Consider the following 24,499-nt stretch of genomic DNA (forward strand, 5'->3'; position numbering starts at 1 on the left):
TATGTGTAAAATTGTAAGGGAAGGAAGGGGAAGATATCGATCTAGGAAGACATGGATCTTAAGGGTGTAAGAAATGAAGGAGGAATATGATAAAGATGAAAGTGAATAAGAGTGAATAAAAGTCGAGATGGCCCAGTGGTTCGAACACGTGCATCTTAACCGATGATCGCGGGTTCAAACCCAGGCAAGCACCGCTGATTCATGTGCTTAATTTGTCTTTATAATTCATCTCGTGCTCAGCTGTGAAGGAAAACATCGTGAGGAAACCTGCATGTGACAAATTTTATAAAAATTCTGCCACATGTGTATTCCACCAACCCGCATTGGAACAGCGTGGTGGAATATGTTCCAAACCTTCTCCTCGAAGGGAGAGGAGGCCTTTAGCCCAGCAGTGGGAATTTACAGGCTGTTGTTGTTGTTGTTGTTGAAAGTGAATGATCAGACGACGAATAGAGGAGAATGATGGGGAAAAAAATACTACTACTCCCTCTAATATTTTAGGACACGGGCTGGAAGAAGTCGAATGCCTAACTTTAACGACAAATCCCAAGAACCTGTTATCATTTTCTTGGTGGTAGGGCTCCGTGTCTTGGTGGTAGGGCTCTGTGCAAACCCGTCTGGGTAGGTACCACCCACTCACCAGTTATTCTACCGCCAAATAACAGTACTCAGTATTGTTGTGTTCCGGTTTGAATGGTGAGTGAGCCAGTGTAACTACAGGCACAAGGGACATAACATCTTAGTTCCCAAGATTGGTGGCACATTGACGATGTAAGGAATAGTTAATATTTCTTACAGCGTCATTGTCTATGGGTGATGGTGACCACTTACCATCAAGTGGCCCATATGCTCGTCCGCCAACCTATACCAATAAAAAAAAAATATATCGTTGGCCAGACCAATGAAGTATTATTGAGTTTTTCTGATAACAAATAGAAGCAACCAGAAATTTGGCAAGGTGCACACTCTTGTGCTTTGGAACAGTCATCGTTCCAGCCTGGGAGTTGTTGACACATTGTATGAGTGAGCGGGTAAATGTAGCTGTGTTCGAACACAAACTTGTGCATTATATATTATCCTGTGCGTGTAACATTATATGCAATTAAACATGTGACCTTGATTTATTGTATTCACTTTATTTAATTTATTCAAGAGTTAGTTTTAATTGGTCATTATGATATGTACACAATGTAGTCATTGATTTTCATACAGAATATATAAATTTAATTGCATATAAAATATATAAATAACATATATATTTTAAATGATCGATGTAAGAAGATTAAGTAGTGAGTGTCTTGTCGGTAGGTCTTTAATTTTTGCTAGAAGGTCATTTTATATCATTGTAAATTAATAGAGTCGAGATGGCCCAGTGGTTAGAACGCGTGCATCTTAACGGATGATTGCGGGTTCAAATCTAGGCAAGTACCGCTGATTCATGTACTTAATTTGTCTTTATAATTCATCTCGTGCTCAGCGGTGAAGGAAAACATCGTGAGGAAACCTGCATGTGACAAATTTCATAGAAATTCTGCCACATGTGTATTCCACCAACCTACTTTGGAACAGCGTGGTGGAGGCCTAAAGGCCTGGGCCTGAGCTAAAGCCCAGCAGTGGGAATTTGTAGGCTGTTGTTGTTGTTGTAATGAAACCTTTTTAATTTTTTTTAAGTCAATTCATTAATTTTATATAACCGGCTAGTAACTTTTCGCCGTTCTCTCAAATTAATCCTTTATTAAATTTTTAACAATCAAGAATTTTCTTTAATTTTCACATCGCTCATCTTCAGCTGGAACTTTTCAAAATGAGACCATAACCATAAGATTTTACCACCTCAAAGACCATACTAGAAACATATCATATCACTATAATGTATGTTAGTCCATTTGAATGCGATGCAACACCACTTAGAATTATATTATGTTACAGATTTACTTATAAGGATCATTTCCAAGTCTTCTTATAATTAATTAAAATAAGAATGACAATGGTACCTCGTGGTACATTTCCATGAATACTGTCATCATTTTCTCTAGTAGCAACTGTATGCAAATCTTTAGCAAGTCTCCAACAATTACATAATATTGATTTAATGAAATAAAGATCTTTTACGCAGCTCACAGAAAGAGTGAACTTGCAGTCGTCAAGTAAGGAAAATGTCCCTTACAAACTTATCTAACCTCTCTTTCTTCTTTTCACTTCTTTTTTTCTCTTTGTTTCTGTCTCTTTCTATTGTTCTAAATAATGTTATTCGATCTATTTTTTTAATATTGATCTTCCTTCCAACCGCGTGTCCCCCGCTTTTATTTAACTTGAAATATAAATATTATATATCTTGTAACTCAATTTAGAAGTTAATATCTTTAACCGATTAAGATGAAATTTTGTATACACTTTTGGTTTGGATGACAAAACATGATGAGATGTCATTCTGAATCCAACATGGCGGCATACCCAAGATGGCGGACCAATTATTTTTACTGCACTTCTACAATATGGATATCAAATAAAAGGACATACTAAGAATAACTCGAATATTTTTCGAGACGTATTTGTGACGTCACAATATACCAATATGGCGGACTACATTTTAATGCTTGCTTATAATATGGGTTATCAAGTAAAATGGATTACTGAGAATATAAATGCGAGTTCAAAGTTACGTTTAACAATTAATTTTCAAACATAACATGGCATATTTATAAAATAAGTGCATAAATAGAGAATTATATATAATTGTCTTTTACGAAGTGTTTTCTTACACGTGTTGATTTGAAATTCTCTGCGCGTCGTTTTATCCGGTATTCAAGTCAGCTTTTAAAACGATAAGATAATTTTAATTCTATTGTGAACGTTCTTGTATTTTTAATTCCTTTTATTGTTCGTTTTTTTTTTTATTTATTTATTTAAAGAAGGCAATGGTCCACCTAGAGGTCGCCCTAAAATGTTGATATATTAAAATATTTTTGCAAAGACGTGATAAGTTAAAGATTATGTTTTAAATGTAAATGTGGAAAACTATCGGAACAAAAACATCTTCGTTCCGCATTATGGGTTCGAATTCTTTATTTATTTATTTCGAATTAGCTGAAGATCTGGCTGGCTTTTCTTAGGAGAACTCGGTTTCTGAATCGCACTAACGTTTGGTTCACCTAACTATATATAGGTTCTCGTCTTTTTAAATATTGAATATATATCTATCCCGCCCAGTGAAGAAAGGTTATTAGGACTAACAGCAATTCTCATTTAAACGAAAATATAATTTGAATTTTTAGAGCGTGGTTTTTATAGCAGTTATTATGCGATATAACTTAGTAAGTAATAGTAAAAGGTTTCAACCGGAACTACCGACTACGGATGTTGTCTGTATATCGTGAGTGTACAAGAGTATGAAGCTGGTGTCTATTAAAGAATGAAACATTAATTTTATTTTATTAATATATCTGAAAAGAAAATATAAATTATTAGTCGTTTGTATTGTTTATAAGTAACCTGCTTTCCATCTAATCGAGCGTGTTGGTTCCGAATCTAGAGGTTTCCGAGCCCTCGTTAGATACGCCGAAGGCAAATTGCGTTTTGTGGGGAAACTTTCTTCGTGTTGGCTGGATTGTTATTGTTGCAAAATAAATGCGAATGATGAGACGGAACTGGCCTATTTAGCGGTAGCTGTGCTGTGCGTTCGTGTAATGATTCTTTGTGTATTCGAAAATAGAAACTTTTTTTTGTTTATGCTTCATGGAGTTTGTTAAAAATGATTGCGTTGGTTATCATTTAAGTGACATTTCTTATTGTTTTTTTTTTTTATATACGTAAATAGAAATCGGCTGTGTGTGTGTAGGTAATTGTACTCTTTAATGGTTGCAAAGATTTCGATTATTTTTTTTGTGTCTATTTGAGTGAGTTTCGAATGGTGAGAGTACTATCGGGAAATAAATAAAACTCTTAATAACTTCTAAATCGGGATGAGCAGTTTTATGACAATGTTTCATTTTTATTGTTACCCCATTACAATTAAACATTGTAAATTGTTGCGGGCAGTATACACAATATTTTTTTTTTCTGGAACGTGCGAATGTTTTTTTGTTTCTTTTTTTAAAAATCTCATCTTAATAAAACAGTGTTGTTCAAACAGATACAAAATAAAAAGTACATTTCATACATGTTTTTGGGTTATTTAACTCCAAAGTCTTTGTTTTTTAATTGTTACTATGTTCAAAAGCACTCTATTTTTTTTTCAATTTTCAAGATTGTTTATAAATAATACCTCCTACACGTGTTACATTAGATAGATATGCAGATAGATAAGATAAAGTACATAAAATGAGACCTACATTGCAGGCGACCCTGACAGTTCACTAAATCCGTAACACATTTTAATTTTAATACAGCCGAGATGGCTATCGCCGTGGGAACGTAACGTAGGCGTAGGCGTTGCGATATTACATACACCTTCAAACGTTTCAATAGCTTGTATCAAAGAGGGCGTATATTTAATCTGTGTAACATTTATAATCTGTTCTATTATTAAGTACGATTTGTTAATGAATGAAATGATCATTTAGAATTAGCATGTTGATCTTGTGATTAACTTGTTGTTTGTCACTTTTGAAATTTGAGTTACCTTTTGATGAATGGAAATTGTATTGGTCAGGAAAGCTGCATCTGTTGTTTGAAATGCTGTCACATATAGGTGACTATCGAAGTATATGTCTCGAATATATCACTTTTATATACTAATATTATAAATGTGAAAGTAGCTCTGTATGTATGTCGCTTTTGACTACCAAACCTCTGAACCGAATTTGATGATATCTGGTATGAAGCAAACTTGACCTCCTGGGAAGGACATAGGCAACTGTTTTCCTAACAAATGATAACCAATGCCCTAAAATGCGAACGAAGCCGCGGACGGCAACTAGTACAAGAAATTTTAGATAGATAGTAAATCTACTCACTTACAATAGGAACAAAATTTTATATGTGATAAAAAAGCGTGGAGGCTAATACTTGTTGACTTCCAAGCAGGATATATTAATTTAAATAATTGTATTTAACTAACATGACTTTGTATTTTTTAAATGTTAAAAAAGAGTAACTACTGAGTTTCTTGTCGGTTCTTCTCGGTATAATCTACTTTCCGAACCGGTGGTAGCTTTACTTCATTGTAAAATGACGATACAAAAGTGCTTGTAAAAGCCTACTTGAATAAAGTTTATTTTGATTTGATTTGATTTATAAGGCGTGCCCCTCTACTGATGTCACGTAAAGAGACTTTCTTGCTTACGACTAAGTATAGATAAATACAGAAATAGCATACAAATCGTACATGCTGAGTTAATTTTATTAAAAAAAAAATAACATGCATTTGCCTTCGTCAGTGAATATATTGGCTTAATAGATTTTTTGGTTACGAAAAAAACGTCTAAGTTATTAATACTAACTAAGTTTAGCGAAATTCTGCCAATCAGCCAACCCGCAATGGAGCAGCGTGGTGGAATATGCTCCAAACCTTCTCCTCATAGTGTGAAGAGGCCTTAGCCCAGCAGTGGGAAATTGACAGGCTGTTAATATAAAATATATGTTATAGATTGCAATTCAATGACCTTGATTCTATATAGACTGTTTTGTCTGTGACCGAGATCGTATCGACAGCGCCGGATATCACACGTATCATTCATTCATTGTATCGATACGTTCGGTATTCCGGTGCGAATTTAATTCACAGCTGTTTTAAGTTCAATGTCGAACCCGAAAATAGCGTGAGAAACGAATCCGTTCAGTAGAGCCGCGTAACGAAGGTCACGTCCGCGGGAAAAAGTGTAAAACATCTAAACTGTATCAGTGTTGCCATGAACAAGGAAAATTAAAAATAATATTGTAAAATTAAATTAAAGCAACAGCCTGTAAATTACCCACTGCTGGGCTAAGGCCTCCTCTTCCATTAAGGAGAGGGTTTGGAACATATTCCAATACGCTGTTCCAATGCGGGTTGGTGGAATACACATGTTGTACAATTTCGATGAAATTAGATACATGCATCTTTCCTCACGATGTTTTCCTTCACCGTCGAGCACGAGATGAATTATAAACACAAATTAAGCACATGTATATAGTGGTGCTTGCCTGGGTTTGAAAACGAAATCATCGGTTAAGATGCACGCGTTCTAACCACTGGGCCATCTCAGCTCTTAAAAATAATATTGTGATAATTTAAAATTGATATTTAAAAGTCATACATTTATTCATATCCATTTTACAGTACATTTTTTTAGGAGTGTTATTACAAGATGTGGTCGGAATTTTTAAATAATTGTGTAATCATTTCATATTCGATTACAAAAAATAACGTAGAACACACTATATAACAAACCATAGGGATGCTTATTGTTAATAGCATTTATTATCTGTCAACCTTAGGATGTCTGTATCGTTTGTTTTTTTTTTAATATTTATTAAGTTGCGCTCCAGTTACAGTGCGTCGATGACGTCAGTGATCTTTACGCGTTAAGTATTTAACTCGTATCGAATACAAATTGTTAATAGAAATCGAGGTTAATATGCGGCGCGTTAAATAGAGATAAAATAATATTTCCAAATTAGCATCGACAATCAAATTGGCAACACTGCATTTGAGCCGCCGAGCGCCAAACGGTCGGACAGGTGAACTAGGTCAAGTGCATTCTCCCGCCATATTTCGATTCGATAAAATTCAATATTGGAATGGAAAGCATTCGTTCAAAAATTTATATGAAATTATTTTTTTAATTGTGTCCCAAAGGTTTTTTGGCTTTCCAATTTTCAAAAGTTTGGAGAAGTCGTTGGATTCGTTTACATTCGACCATTCCGACATATATATCATCTTTAGCCCCGTTTACACTTATCGTATCGAACATTTACGCCCATTATTTAATCATTGTCGTCGACCATTCGACTGTATTATTATATATTCGATCTTATCTAAAGCAAACCTACTGTTAAATCGAATACAGTTCAATGGAAATGTTATTATACATCAATAGACTCATTAATTATTATTGTGAAAGATCGTGTAAATTGAACAAAGTTACAACTCGATGTTAAACAAATATTTCTATGTGTAGTACGACACAATTTGATGTAGCATCGGCAAAATTCGTAAAACCGATCACATACGAATTAAGTGCACTATCCCAATTTATCAATATTTATATCTTATGTGAATATGATCTTTACACAAACGTAATAACTTGTAATATCATATGACCTAATATATTCGTCATTTTGACGCGTCGATTTACATGCACATCCTTTCTCGGGTTGAACTGACGCGAGAATCTATAGCGACGAATAGCGTCGAATGGGTGCTATTTCAATTGGTTGTGTAAATCGGCAGTTATCGGTTTTATTGAATTTGCCGATGCTACATCTATGTTGTGTCGTACCATACTTTGTGAATACTATTCTACAATTTATTACATTTAGATAAATATGGATAATGTATGCAAATAGATGCTCGTTATTTATGCCGAATTTGGCATCAAAGTGTTTAGATAGAGTCAATTGTTTTGATCTGTAGACAAGAGGTCTTGAGAAATCTGTGCACAAGACTTTTGGTCAGTCGTAATACGTAAAATTTAACCGATGTTTGCGTTACTGCCCTATAGTTACTCAATTCCGTTTATCAACACTTTAAACGCGGAGCGAGGTCTAATACGCCCCGTATGTACCCTTGCGGTGCGATTAAGAAAAATATGATTTCTCCGTCCTGTGGAGATATCATCTATTTGGTATATCGCAGGAAAGTGATAAATATATGTATTTATATGACGCCTATTGAAAACAGAATGCTATGGTGCACCTAAGGTCTTACGGGGTCTCTTTGACCACGTACCGCACTGCAATAATAAAATTCGATCACATCATATCGAGTTTTAGTTTCTTAAACGTTACTGGGTCTAATAAGCGCCGTACCGGTATTATGATAGTTTTCATACGAAGTCTTAAAAAACACGTACTGCAGTGTTGGAGCAAAATTAAACTACATATTATGCAAGCGTCAACGTGTTAATCCAAAATACATAAAATTTATGACAGAAATTTCAAATATTCTTTAGTATCTTTCATGGTCGATAATTCATTTATTTCTTTATTGATCTCCAGGAGGATTTTATCGTAAATCTTTCATTCAATCTGAACTAAATATAAGTAATGAAACTAATTCTGATCACTCGCTATTTTTTAATGAACGAAACTTTCTCAAATCGATGACCAATACAGATTAAACGCATTAAATGTAAACAAAGAGCTCATTCATTTACGTTCCATTCACTATTTAGATGAATGGTGAAACTGTTGCGTAATAGTCTTTATAATATTTGAAAATGGAACAGCATAATATTTGAATGGCGGCCTCATAAATTTTTGTAATCGAATAATTTTCTGCTCAGAAATTAGAGCCATAAAAGCAGGGCCGTATTTAGGGGAGGGCAACCGGGGCAACTGCCCTGGGGCCTCCACATGACGGGGCCACGTCAGTTTTCAGCGAGTTAACATTTACCGAGATATAGTCAAATTATAACAATATTACTACTAAGTATTTTAAAAGTTACCGATACAAGTAAATAAATCATAGCTTACTGATTGAAATTAAAAAAAAAAAAACTAATTAATTCATAATCATATAATTATTAAGGTTTTCACGCTTCTGTTGGTCTAGGGCCTCCATTACTTTGTGGCCCTGGGTCCTCCAGACCTTTAAATCCGACTCTGCATAAAAGTCTATATAAAAGATTATCTAATCAACGCAGGATATTATAGTGCAAAAGTTTGCGCAAACGTAATAGTGAATTCTCTATTCCCGAAAGTGTAACATAAGCAAAATTTTAACTTGGCACTTGATATTACCTACCAGCAATTAGCAATTATATTTTATCTAATTATGATTATTGTATTGTTTTAGGTTATAGGTTTTCAATTCGTCTGCTACTAATGTATCTTCAAAATTAAATTGAGCCTGTAATTTTGAACGAAGCGATCATTCTCTATCGTATCTTCTCCATTGCAAATGACTTTGCCGAAATATCTATGCCTTCTTGGCACGAAAAAGAAAAAGAATTTGACCTGAAATTTAACACAGTAAAACTTTCTTGATATAAATAAAACTTCTTGACTCAATCTTTTGAACTATTGAGTTCGAATGATAAAATATAATAGCATAACGATTGAATGATGAGTAAAAAACTCGATTCCCGCGCCCGTCGCGCCGTATATCTTTTCTTTCTCGTTTCTTACAACCTCATTATATCACAATCGTGTGTTGAAACGAGCCCTTGCTATGCGAAAAGTCAGACAATGATAGAACAATATGTATAGTTTTATATCTTTGAATGTATCGCGAGATTTATAACGACCTTCGCAAAGGATCGGGCGTGGGAATATCTCGTAACAGCAAATACGTTGACATTTTATGTGTTATACATTAACGGTACGTAATTGTAAGGATCTAGATTATATGTATTATAAAGTATAGAAATATTAATATTTATTAGTGTTTATTTAAAGTTTATTAAACAGATCTATTTAAGTTAGATTAATTTAAAAAACCACTAATTCATTGCGATGATAGCGCGTTGGTCCCTTTTGAAGATCTGTTTTGTCATATAGCTACTCTAATTGGCGATTGTGTACGTAGCCTATGAATTCACACGACAGTATTCCTGATTCTATAAAAAAAAACAAATTGAAATAATGTACGATGGATTGCTTGTCTGGCTTACAGCGTGAAGCTCATTCGTGTGATTCGACAAAATTGGATTAGTAATCTGCCGAAAACCATTTAATCCAAAAACGTCTAAGCATTTTAATGATAAAAGGTCCTTTGATTATTGTTTTTTTTAGCCAAATTAACAAAAGTATCGTCAAAAAATTTTAGCCAACAATAGCCCACTACGTATACGAACACAAGTAAAGTAGTATGACGTTTGGTGAGTATCAAGCGTAGCTGTCACGTTCAACGCTATATTCCGTGATCTACAGACTATAATATTTATCAGTAAATGGGCTATTTAACGGAAACATATCAAATCAAAGCCAAACCTTGACATTAACGTTTTCAAACGAATTCCTCAGCTCTATAGCGTATGTATATAATCTTTCTACACAGCTATTCAGTATTAATTTCTATTATACGTTTTACAAAATTTACATAAGCGTTAATGAATAGATCTATTTCCCACACGTTTTAAGACAATGTATGACATTCTCTACTTGATTGGTTTATATGCAAAGCATACTGTTTTTGTTTCATTGTATACAAATATATCCTTATTATATTATTAAGAGACAAGGTTTAAAAGTAATATCCATATCGACATATCTCCATAACCTATGTGTGTTATATGTCAATGTATGTATTCTGTGTAACATTAGATATGCAGTGAAGAGTTGAGCTGTGATCAATTAAATATATCCCCCCCCCCCCCCCCGTGCCGAGATGGTCCAGTGGTTAGAACGCGTGCATCTTAACCGATAATTTCGGGTTCAAACCCAGGCAAGCACCACTATATATATGTGCCTTATTTGTGTTTAAAAATAAATAAAATAAATATGAGGCAACATCACATACAGTACTCTGATCTCAATGTAAGTAGCTAAAGCACATGTGTTATGGAAAATCAGAAGTAACGAGGGTACCACAAACTCTCAGACCCAAGACAACATAGAAAACAAATGATAATATACATTGACTCGGTTGGGAATCGAACCCAGGACCTCAGAGTGGCGTACCCATGAAAACCGGTGCACACACCACTCGATCACGGAGGTGTTTATAATTCATTTCGTGCTCGGCGATGAAGGAAAACATCATGGGAAACCTGCCTGTTTCTAATTTCATCGAAATTCTGCCACATGTGCATTCCACCAACCCGCATTGGAACAGCGCGGTGGAATATCTTCCAAACCCTCTCCTTAATGGGACGCCTTAGCCCAGCAGTGGGTAATTTACAGGCTGTTACTTACAATTAAATTCCAATCATTATTATTAGGGGGGCGTTACCTAAAGTATTGGCTAAACTTTGTGGGGATGGAGGAAGTCATTAAGTGTTACTACAGTGGCAGATAGCTTTGCTTTCGTAAGCCAGTCGCAACCAAACGATTCTCACGCGGTTGCGATACGCACGGGGCTCTGTGCCTACGATCTAGATAGCGCTTGTTTATTTAATTTAAATATTAAAGGCCTTATTTGTTATTGTTAGTTGTTCAGTCAAACGTTGGTTTATCTCTTTCTATCTTCATTGATTTTACATTCGAATGAAGATGACAGGGCATAAAGTAATCATCTCTCTCCAACCTCATTTATGGCTAAGGCTAAAGTTATTTTAACTAGAGGGAGTTTCTATAAACTTCTCGTTTATTCAAAAGAGATATAAAATTAAAAAAAAAAATAGGGAAAAATGTAACCTCTTTGTCGATATCTTATACAGCTTATAAGGCTCTCATGTGTTGTTAATAAAAAAAAATTTTTCTTTTTTTTTAGATAAAATAATTATTTTCAAGATTATTTAACAATTTATATTGATCACCTCACCTCACATCACCTTAAACATTAAGTATTATTCTTTCACGAAGGCGGCGAGCGTCTCTCGTTTATTCAAAAGAGTTTTTAGGATTTTGGTACGATTTTCCCTCCCTCTAAAATTCTTTGTTAAATTGTAACAATTTAGTTAATTTCAATCACAGATCCTCTTTAATTTTATGCACATGTATAGTTGGAGCTCTTCAATTCGATTTTTTATGTGCAATTGTCGTCCCATAATGACTTCGACAAAAATCGCTTTACGCTATTGATGTATAAATTATAGCCCAAAAATCTTGTGTATTAAATCTTAGTATTGTTGTGTTCCGGCTATAATGGCGTGAGTCTATGTCAATAGATAGTAAGAGATATGTCATCCTTTACGCGGGATAAGATGTGATTAATTTTAATTAATAGAAAAAAAGAAACCAAACACTTCTACATATTCTTAATTTTATGTTTATAGTTCAGTTTCAAACTAAGGTAGGCTGGCTAGGCTAGGGTCCAAAGTATACAAAGTAAGTAGATTTCGAGAAATATATTTATATTTTTATAGAAATATTGGAATAAGAGCACATTCACATGTCTCTATTTATCTTGTAATTCGATCTATTCACTCATAAAGGAACCCCCCTCCCCCCTCTTCAAGTTTAATTATTAGTATGCGTGAGTGACGTTCGTTTACAAGATGTCTTAGTGGGCGTGAGACTAAGAGTAAGGACAGCAAAAAAATACAAATTGGATTTTATTTCATCGGTTTATTTTATTAAAACATTGCATTTAACGTTGATTGCCGTGTCCTCTTGAATGAATAGATCTATCTATTATTATCTATGGATCTATTTACATTTGAAAGTAACGAAAACGTTCGACACGGTAATGATCCGGTTTTTTTTAAAAACGTTCTGTTTCAGCCACCGTGTCTAATTTGCTTTTGAAATTTTCAACAACGTCACGAATTAATAACAACAGCCTCGTTTTAATTGTTTGATAAGATTTGAATCTTTTATTTTTTTTAAATGTATTTTGGTGAAGACATTGTTTAATTAGACATTAGGTTTTTTTTGTTAGGTAATGATGCTTATTTCATAATTGTTTTTTTTTAATATAAATATGATTTAAAGCTGTGCCCGCGACAGTTAGTGTATATAAAATAATTCAGTTGAACGGTATGGAACTTAGTGAGCAACGCCATCTAGTGGCGAGTTGTAACAAAGTCGTTAATACAAAAAACTCAAATACGTGTCCTCTTTACTACTAATCTCAAACTCACTTAAAAAATAATAATAACTTAATTCCGGAGGTTGGTGGTGCATTGGCGATGTAAAGAATGGATAATAGATCTTATGACTCATATGTATATGGACCAAATTAGCGTCACAACATCACAATTTATGTATAACATTTACTAAAATCATTCGTTTATTCAATATATCTAAGTTAAAAAACGACGTAAGTGCCAATAACAATAGTAAGAAGTGCCTCCTTAATCGAATGAACGATGCTTGACCGTTTACTTACAATAAGAACGAAAACAAGCAATTATTTTCATATATAATATAATTATATGCTTTATTATTGATTTACTAAGTTCTTCTTTAATGCTGTAATCGAATGCATCAAATTCGATACGATGCGTTTATTTTGAAAATGGAATAACAAAGAAAAAAATCCTTTTTTTTAAATAGTCCGACAGACGTTGAAACAGGACAATTTTAAAAACCAATGTAAACTGCTTTTACTGAATGAATGTTTTCTGAATATTTAAATTGAATGCATTTTTCGTTCGCACCATCGACAAATAATAATTTGTGAAAAAGAATGGAATCAATAAAGCGGTTCTCAATATATGGTGTTGATTAATTTGTATACATATAGATTATACTTTTACCAGTAAATGAATGAATGTTCAGAGATAATTATGTCAAAAATAATAACAAAGGTTTTCCTCGAAGAGATTTCTTTACCGATTATTATTTATATTGAATATCGACTATTATTTATTTATCTAATTATATTTTATTACACTATGGTTATTTTTATGCTATCCTTACCAATAATGTACTTGAAAAATTATAAGTGTGCGTGTTTTTTTATAATATAAATCATTATATTATTATTAATTTTGATTGCATATTAAAAAAAAAACAGTTTATTTCCTTAAATTAATTATTAAATAAACTCAGAACAAAAAAGGATATTGTAACTTACAAAATGTTTCAATATAATTGTCGTTCGAGTTAGAGAGTAGAAAGGTTTCTTCAATGAAATTTGTTATAATTGTTTTTATTTTATAATATATGTAACCTTATTATACATTTATTATTATATATTAAAAACTTTATTATTGCAATAATATGTGCAGACAATGATACGTTTTTTCGTTTCGTAACACTTAACCTTGGGGCGGGCAAAAGTGAATGACTCGCGTTTCGTGTATCGAATTAACGATTTTATGATTTTTTTCTAATGTTTCTCAATAACTCTACTTAGCATCGTTTAAAGTATTCAGGGTTGAAAATTTTAGATGTATTTTATTTAGAAAACGTAACAATATAGTGCAGTTTATTTATAATAAATAAATCGATATGAAGTACATATAATTTATAATCTGTAGCGCTCCGGAATTATGTAGCAATACCAGTGAATAAAAAAAGAATTGTATCACTAGTTCGGGAACTATATTACGTCCAACATACAAACAAACATTTTATTTTCAATTTACCTCCTCATAATATAAGTATAGATTAATAATTCAAGTACAAGCAATATTGTTTTTTTTTATTACATTATTTCCCGTCTCTATCTTTGACGGTATCTGCTATCAAAATGACTGTTGTAAAAGCGGTACTAGTTTCTTGCCGGTCCGGTTCTTATCGGTGATTATGTGTAGAATAGATTGCAAACTTTACCAAGTTGTACAATCGAAAGGTGCTTGAATTCAATTTATTTCAAGTATTATTATAAGCCTAGTATATAGTATATTGCAGTATTTTAGTAATACTGCCATTGCAGTAAAATATTTACTAAAAATATTAAAGTATAAACTCTTGTTACAAGATCCAATCAAAATCAAAATATGCTTCATTCAAGGAGGTTTTTACAAGTACTTTTGAATCGTTATTTAACAACTATATTAAGTGAAGCTACCACCGGTTCAGAATGTAGATTCTATGTAGGCAAGAAACTCAGTAGTTACTCTTTTACAACATTTAAAAAAACACAGACGTGTTAGTTTATATACCATTATATATGTATGTAATATATCCTGCCTGGAAGTCAACTACATTGCTTTGTCATTACCCTCTGTTGGACTATAGTGATGGCCATTCCTGGGACTATGCCCTACCTACTGCGGTGTCCTGTTCGTCGTCTGTTACTAAGGACATTTTAACAGCATTGATGAGATTGTCACTACACATACTTCTGTTAAAATTGAATAAAAAGGCTACTAGCTGTGATCACTTAAAGGGCTAAGTAACTTAAATATATTTTTAGAACCAGAAGTAGGAAGTAGGCTAAACTCTAAAACAATTATCTTTAATTAACAATAACAAACAACCTACCACTAAAGAAAACCATTCAGTAAACAACACAAATAACCATCAATAATCCATATTACACAGTGATAATCATAATGGCGATCCCAATGTGTCAGCCGCAAATCTCCCGCCTTTTTTTAAGGGATGTTGTACGACTTGACGCAGATGTTGCTTGTTAATTCCAATAATATATATAACTATATATATACATAAATCACCATATAAATAATAAAGACTTCTTAATTTGACAACCTTGTATACAGGTTATGGTTGCTACAATAAAAAGTTCCATTTAGCTTTTGTGTATATTATAATACGAGCCATTAAGATGTAACAATGATTTGATAAATTACACGGAGCGATATTATTTCGTATGATATGATTATTACGTCATAGTTATTTGAAATGACAGAAGAACAAAGGGAACGATTTTTCTCTCATCTAGTACGTGTATGTCGTTATAATTATGTGACGTCATACTAAAATGATAATTTGTTGTATAAATTATCATGATTAATTATCGCGTGTAACCTAAATTCCCCACTTTTATTTTGTTTTGTTTTCTTGTTAAGGCTGATTCATTGTTCGAATTAAACAAGACTAAAAAAGGGTAAAGAAAAGTATTCTTGTCTGATTCTAAAGAATTTGCTATGAAAGCTTTTTCCCCATGGACGAATATAGGCTAGTCTTTATGCCTTACACCTGAAGTGTAACCCTCAAAATGAGTGCGAAGCGACGGGCGACTATTCTTGTTGAATATATGTTTGTTGGTCTCGTGATCTATGTATTATATAATTGGTTTTCATACATTAACAGTTCGTAAATTTCTCACTGATTGGCTAAGGCCTTTTCTCCCTTCGTAGAAAAGGGTTTTTACTTTTTAGCGTTCCAACACGCTGCTACAATGCGGACTAGTGGATAATTATGTACGATGATTATTTAAAAAAAAAACTATTCTTTTTTATTATGTTAAAATTTAAAATACATAATAATAAGGATTACTAAATATATGAACGTATAAAGTCAATTATGTATTTTAATGAATTATATATAATTTTAACTTTAACTTTCTCTACGCGATGTTATAAGATTATCTCAGATAAAATAGCCGAAAGTAAAAAAAAGATAAAGAGTCACTTGTTTAAGATTACAGCTCTCTGTTGCGTTTTTATCTTATTTAGGAAATAACTATAAAAATAGCCATAAAAGTGCTTTAATTACAAATAGAGTTGTATGACATTTTGGTGACATTTAGTCATCGTTTGATTCATCGGCTGTCACTTTTGTAGCTACAAATATCAGATGTCATCCGCATTCTTAGAAGATTCTTTAATTGAATCACCAATCACATCTTTGATTTGGTTTTAGAGAACTGTTATCTTAAAACAGCTGTTTACTTGGTTGTACGGCTTTGTGCAAGCCGGTCTGGATAGGTACCAGCCACTGATCAGTTATTCTTCCGTCAAATAACAGTACTCAGTATTGTTGTGTTTCGGCTTGAAGGGTGACTGAGCCAGTGTAACTACAGGCACAAGGGACATAACATCTTAGTTCCCAAGATTGGTGGCACATTGACGATGCAAGGAATAGTTAATATTTCTTACAGCGTCAATGTCTATGGGTGATGCTGTGAACTTATCATCAGGTGGCCCATATGCTAGTCCACCAACGTATACCATAAAAAAAACGCTTGATACAAACATTCGCCATTATTTAGTACTAGTTGTCGCCCTCGGCTTCGCCCGCGTTTTAGGGGTTGCCTGTCATATTTTACAACGTCTTTGTCTATGGGTGATGCTGACCACTTATCAACAGGTGGCCCATATGCTCGTCCACCAAACTATACCATAAAAAAAACGCTTGATACAAACATTCGCCATTATTTAGTACTAGCTGTCGCCCTCGGCTTCGCCCGCGTTTTAGGAGTTGCCTGTCATATTATGTCAGGCAAAAATAGTAGCGTATGTCCTTTCTTGGATTTCAAGTTTGCTTCACACTAAATTTCATCCAATTTGGTTCAGCGGTATGGTCGTGAAAGAGATACAGACAGTCAGCGTTACTATCACATTTATAAAATTAGTATAGATGTATGTCGGGTCGACCTGTAAAAGAACTTTGAATTTTTCATTGCCGAAATAAGTTTGAAATATCATATTGATTTTTAATGTGATATTATGTATAGTGGTAGTAATCTAGTTAAATAAATAAGTAGGCTTCAGTAAACTATCGGACTAACAACTTTAATTTTAAAGACGCCGTCTTATTCTTTAGTTTATTTTAATCTTAAGATTGATATCTAATGGCAGGACCGTCGTACACTTACATCCTCATGATTATGATACGATATAATTGAGGTGGAGCTAAGATGGCCCAGTGGTTAGAACGCGCGCATCTTAACCGATGATTACGAGTTCAAGCCCAGGCAAGCACCGCTATATATATGCGCTTATTTTGTGTTTATAATTCATCTCGTGCTCGGCGGTGAAGGAAAACATCGTGAGGAAACCTGCATATGTCTAATTTCCTCGAAATTCTGCCACACGTGCATTCCACCAACCCGCATTGGAACAGCGTGGTGGAATATATTCCAAACCCTCTCCTTAATGGGAGATCCTTATCCCAGCAGTGGGAAATTTACAAGCTGTTATTTTACTTTTTTTTATAATTGATGTGTTTTTAATATGAGGCTAATGTTATCTTTTCTATAACTTCAGGTACACAGCAAGGGTCTCAAGTTCGGTATCTACGAGGACTACGGTAACTTTACCTGCGCTGGTTATCCGGGTGTTGTCGGCCATCTTGCTGGAGGTAAGTTTGTCAAAAAGTATTCGTCTCAATCAAATCAAATCAAATCAAAATAAACTTTATTCAAGTAGGCTTTTACAAGCACTTTTGAATCGTCATTTTACAATTAAGCGAAGCTACCACCGGTTCGGAAAGTAGATTCTACCGAGAAGAACCGGCAAGAAACTCAGTAGTTACTCTTTTTTAACATTTAAAAAATACAAAGACATGTTAATTGAATACAATTATTTCAATTAATATGTCCTGCTTGGAAGTCAACAGGTATTAACTCCACGCTTTTTTATCATCAATGATATACTTCAAGCATCTATATTAGATATAAATCTATATAGACGATTATAGATATCTATTTGAGATTATTAGACTATGATACCGTTGAATCGATTTAAATATATATGTATAGTAAATTTGTTAGTCGTTCTGGTATTATACTATATTCGACTTTATAAGTACTTAGTAGTTATATAAGCTCACTTCTTGGTATATATTTTTATTATTCTACAATGAACGAGCTGTATCTATAATAGAAGATAATATAAATCATTAATAACATATATTACGCTGGTGCGAATTATAGCTTTAATTAAATAAATTATTCAAAATTTTATTGTAGTTTTCATCCCCTTAGATTAATGTGATGTCCATTTTAACCATTTCTTAAATCGCAAAAGCTGGTCACCTACCAAATCAGAACCTAATAATACTAAGCATTACGATGAATGGAACTACCTCTTGTGTGTGTTTACGAGATATGGGATTTTAAACAGTCGCAATTAATGAAAAAATCAACCTTTTACAGCTATAATTGTAATACAAATCCAAAACTTCGAAAAACACAGCCCTACAGAAATTGCATATTAAATTAAAAGGTGACAACCCTAATTTATATACATTACAAGTGAAATAAAATGATACTGTTACATATAAAGTGTGCAAAAGACTATTACAAATGTGTCGAGTGCGGTTATGTGCAATGTATCTAAGCAATGTTGAAATTAGCGATTGAATATGCGGTAAATACGTCAATGTAGTAATAATTGCAATATTACATTTTATATTCACAAAACATCGTCGAGGAAAAAGTGTACCAAGAGTCGTAATGATGGATGTGATGTAAAAAATCGCATCGAAACTAACATTGAAATGGCTTCCCGACCTCGTAACGCCCGCTTCGCCTACTAATGCGTATTTGATTATTTCGTACGATTCTAGACGGTTGACTATAAATGTTATATCAATCTTAGATAAGAACAAAAGTCAGTTTAATAGGGGAACATCAAAATTCTACTATATTGTTCATGTATTTTATACAAAAACCTGACTCTGGTATTTGTGAATGACTCTATCTGATAAAAAAGGTAACATATAGGATATCATAAATGATTCATATTTTTCCAAATTCTAATTTTTCCAATAAAAAAATCAGACTAAGGCTATTTTCATATAACACAAATTGAAATGTATATAAAACAATTCTTCTAATATATACATACAATAAAATTGGAGTGTCTGTTTGTAATATTAAAATAGCCATTTTTACTTACACGGTACATATACCAAAATAACAATTTTTACAATTTTTGTCTGTCTGTTTGTTCCGGCTAATCTCTTCATCGGCTGGACCGATTTTGACGGGACTTTCACGGGCAGATAACTGACATAATAAGGAGTAACTTAGGCTACAATATTTTTTGTTAAATTCAAACGCGGTCACAGGTAGTCGTAAGTAAAATTAGTTTAAATCGTTTTGTTGAGTAAAGTAACTATGCTTTAGTTCTGAAAATGTTTTATTATGATCTGTCAAAATAACGATTAAGATTACAATGAAACAGACAAATGATAGAAAATGTAATGAAATCACAGGCAATAAATAACAATACATTGTTCTCATCATAATTTCATTTCTAATTATAATCAATTACAAATCATTTATTGATTGATCTATTATCATCCATTATTTATTATTGATTCACTTCGATTTTATACTTATTGTATTTTAATAGCTGTGTGTTGTAATATGTAAACGCATGGGACTGTTATATAGAATTATTACTACATAGTTGTATTGCCATGAAGTAATCATTATCATTAACATTACATAGTATAAAACAAAGTCGCTTACCGCGATCTGTCCCTATGTATGCTTAGATCTAAGACGCAACGGATTTTAATGCGTTTTTTTTAAATAGATAGAGTGATTCGAGGGGAAGATTTTTATGTATAACACATGGAAAAGTAAAGTAACAGCCTGTAAATTTCCCACTGCTGGGCTAATGGCCTCCTCTCCCATTAAGGAGAAGGCTTGGATCATATTCCACCACGCTGTTCCAATGCGGGTTGGTGCACTGTGGCAGAATTTCTATGAAATTAGACACATGCAGGTTTTCTCACGATGTTTTCCTTCATCGCCGAGCACGAGATGAATTATAAACACAAATTAAGCACATACATATAGTAGTGCTTTCCTGGGTTTGAACCCGAAATCATCGGTTAAGATGCACGTGTTCTAACCACTGGGCATATCTCGGCTCATAATACATGGACGCTATAAAAGAATTAATAGAAAAAAAAGTATATTTAGTATCACCATTGCACCGTGCTATGACGGGGCAATGGTGATACTAAATATGTATATCGCTGTATAATACACTAATATGTCGACATAAACTAATATGTCGCTATTATATTATAATTACTACATGCTATACATATATGTATGTGTGAAATCGTTGGTTTAACTATGTACGAGTATGTTGATGTGCTGCACTATCTAAGGGTGATATATAACACCAACGACTCTGTAAAACATTAAAATATTTATATACGTATTTATGTAACTATTAAACCTACCTACGAATGTCTTGTTACGTAGATAATGTCGAAATATCCCGAAATCAATAACTTTAATAATAAAAATAACCGTGTTAATTTAAAATGTTATGTAACTGTTGTGCGTATATCACTTCATAAATGTTTGAATCGATTTTGAAGGTTTTCTTTTGTTTAAACGTGTTGATCGGGCTATAGAAACAGAATGTAAAATAAATAAAAACGTTATTTCACTCGTATGAAGATGGAACGAATCACAAGTAGATAAAATACACGCATAAGATCTACTTTAATGGGATTTTCTAACTTTTATTGTAATCAAATGGTGTCTAAGTCTATTAACCCCAAATAGATATACCTACGTCCAATAAACAATACTTCCTATGTACCTAAAATATAATTTACGGTTTATCAAATTTTTAAATACGAACGGTTCTAAATTTAAAAAAATCTTTGTTTATATATAAATGAAAGAGTACATATAATATATATGAAAGAGTACATATATACATATACTGTTTCTTATCAAACAACCTAATCCAAAATATCTTTAATATAAATATTGCAAACGTCACTTATGGAATAACTTAACGTACATTGATAAAAAAATAGACCAAACTTTGTTTCCCAAAAAATCGTTAAGCAAAAAAATTAGTCAAAAAAGATCTAATATTACAAATAAAAAATCGGGCGTAAAAAGCAATGGCCTGTTTTAAATATAATTCTTTTATTATTGTTGTCTAGACGCGTCAACTTTCGCGTCCTGGGGCGTGGACTACGTCAAGCTGGATGGATGCTACGCGCTGCCAGCTGATATGGACCACGGTTACCCAGAGTTCGGGCGACAGCTCAACCTGACCGGTCGGCAAATGGTATACTCTTGCAGTTGGCCGGTCTACCAAATTTACGCTGGCCTACAGGTAACAGCTAACACATAAACTATAAATTACCCGGTTGTTTTTATAGAACGCAAAATATCCACTCAAAATAATATTAGTTTTCTTAAACTTAAACGAACAAAAATGATTAAAGAATAACTACATAATATTATTGATAATCATCAGATAAATGTGTACGAACAGAAACGCTTTTAAGTTTATCTTTCTCATAATTGATTGATTAATTAAAAACTGTTTGCAAGCTTTGATATTCAAGCTTTAATTCCCCTACTAAAGCTTTCGAGGATTTAGAACCTATTATAAGCAATTCCACACATTCATCAAAATCATTATAACATTTACTTCTTAATTGGTTAAGTTGTTTTTGATATATTTATCGGAAAACATACAAATTAATAGAAACACATCGCTCTTATATATGTATATCCATTGAATACGTAGCTTTGTATTTGAACTCTTATGGAATTTAAATATGGTATTTTTTTTTTCGAATTAGCCCAACTTCACATCGATCATCGAGCACTGCAACCTGTGGCGTAACTTTGACGATATTCAAGACTCGTGGGCCTCCGTCGAGTCTATCATAGACTACTACGGAAACCACCAGGACGTCATCGTGCCCAACGCTGGACCAGGACACTGGAACGACCCAGACATGGTGAGCTACTTTACTTATTTAAACTTGGTGGCAGGTCTTTGTATAAGCCCGTTTGTGTTGGTACCACCGACGCATAAGATTGTCTATAGCCAAACAACAGTACTTAGTATTGTTGTGTTCTGGTTTGAAGGGTAAGTTAGCCAGTGTAACTATAGGCACAAAGGACATAATATCTTAGTTCCCAAGGTTGGTTGCGCATAGGTGATGAAAGGAGTGGTTAATATATCTAACAGCGCCAATATCTGTGGCCGCTGATGATCACTTACCATCAGGTGGTCCATAGGCTCGTTCGCAAACCTATAGCATAAACAATATTCTACAATAGATGTCTCTATATGTAACTAGGGCTATAACGATAATTAAGAAATCATGTTCATTGCCCATAAGAATTTACGTTTTAAAGGGTAAGCGAACCAGTGTACAGGCATAAGGGCATAACATCTTAGCTCCCAACGTTGGTGACGCATTGGCCCTGTAAGAAATGCCTCGTATTTCTTATGGCGCCAATTTCTATCCGCATTGGTGACCACTTACCTAGCTTTACATAAAAAATGTTTTGTTTCAGCTTATCATAGGCAACTTTGGCTTATCATACGAGCAAAGTAAGACACAGTTCGCGATATGGGCAATCCTAGCGGCGCCGTTGCTCATGAGTGTGGACCTTCGCACCATCAGGCCGGAGTACAAGGCTATCCTACAGAACAGGAAGATCATTGAAGTCGACCAGGATCCTTTGGGCATACAGGGAAGACGGATATACAAAGTGAGTTTATTTGATCGAGTATTTGCAACTACGAAGACAATGATAAAATATAATCCTTACCCATCGAAAGCTTATTAAAAGCTAATCTTGATCATATTAGATCTACCTGAGTAAGTGTCGATAGGTAGTTTAAATTAGATATTTATTATCATAATTATCCCTTTAATCCCGCTGAGTTTCTTTCGCTGGTTCTTCTCAGATCCAATATATTAATTTTTAAACCGGTGGTAGATGCTTGATTGTCAATAAGCAAGTGTTATTCTATAGCGATTAAAGATTTTTAACTTTAAATAGTTTACGTAGCACTGTTGTGTTTTCGGTTTGAAAGATGAGTGGGCAATTGAGCTAGGTACCAGGAACATAACATTTTAGTTACAAAGGTCGGTGGTGCTATGGTGTTTAAAAGAATGGTTATATTTCTTACGACGCTGATATCCATAGACGATGGCGACTTATCAGACGACTTATCTGGCAATACATTTTGTCAATGGCTAACTATTTCACAAAAAAACACAGCTGAAACTAAAATAGAGCAATTCAAAGCGCTGATAACGTCCTCTTGACCGATTTTGTTCGTGGCGGTCAAACTCAAAAACTTCTGAGGATATAATAGTGGGTGTAGCGTGTGAACAAACAAAGATACTACGCTCTCTTAGTCTGTGGCAACTGGCAGTATTCATGTTGCATACTGTACACGAGGAATCCATGAATTATAGCATGACACAAATTAGATGTAGCATCGGAAAATGCAATGGAATGAAAATAAAACCGATTACTGCCGATTTACACAACCAATAGAAATAGCTCCTTATCGCTTTACTCGACGCTATTCGTCGCTATAGATTCACTCGTCAGAGAAAGCAAGTGCATTTAAATCGACTCGTCAAATTGACGAATATATTAGGTCATATGATATTACAAGTTATTACGTTTGTACAAAGATCATATTCGTATGAGAAATAAATAATGATAATTTGGGATAGCGTACTTAATTCGGATGTGGTCGGTTTTACGAATTTTGCCGATGCGACATCTAAGTTGTGTCGTACTATAATTACGTCTTGTCTTTTTAGCATCGAGGTATCGAAATCTGGTCGCGACCCATTCTCCCCATCCACGGACAGCACTATTCGTACGCGGTTGCATTCGTCAACCGCAGGACCGACGGTACCCCATCCGATGTGGCGGTCACTCTACGAGAGCTCGGACTCAACAACCCGGCTGGTTACAGGGTCGAAGTAAGCATAAACAATATAAATAACAATCTCTTTATGATTTGTACTATTTGTCCAAAATTTATTGGTATGTAGCAGTGTCTCCAGAAATAATTGTTTTTTTTAACGAGCATAACTTCATTAGTTGTCCTTCTAACTAATGATTAAATAATTGATTATGATTTGAGGGTAACCTTAAATTTAATAAATAACAGCCAGCAAATGTGCCACGGCA

The 24,499-nt window shown here is 33.7% G+C and overlaps 1 protein-coding gene across 1 annotated transcript in view; it reads left to right on the forward strand.

Moving 5' to 3' along the window:
* Positions 1 to 24,499, forward strand: part of LOC124537942 (alpha-N-acetylgalactosaminidase) — a 76,589-nt gene that overhangs the window by 51,064 nt on the left and 1,026 nt on the right. Inside the window, exons 4-8 of the mRNA XM_047114916.1 lie at positions 17,811 to 17,904; positions 21,475 to 21,650; positions 22,126 to 22,287; positions 22,853 to 23,050; positions 24,124 to 24,288. Of these exons, the coding sequence (XP_046970872.1) occupies positions 17,811 to 17,904; positions 21,475 to 21,650; positions 22,126 to 22,287; positions 22,853 to 23,050; positions 24,124 to 24,288 (795 nt within the window). The remainder of the gene's footprint in view (positions 1 to 17,810; positions 17,905 to 21,474; positions 21,651 to 22,125; positions 22,288 to 22,852; positions 23,051 to 24,123; positions 24,289 to 24,499) is intronic.

Source organism: Vanessa cardui, chromosome 19, assembly GCF_905220365.1.
Source record: "Vanessa cardui chromosome 19, ilVanCard2.1, whole genome shotgun sequence".
NCBI classification, from domain to species: Eukaryota; Metazoa; Arthropoda; class Insecta; order Lepidoptera; family Nymphalidae; genus Vanessa; species Vanessa cardui.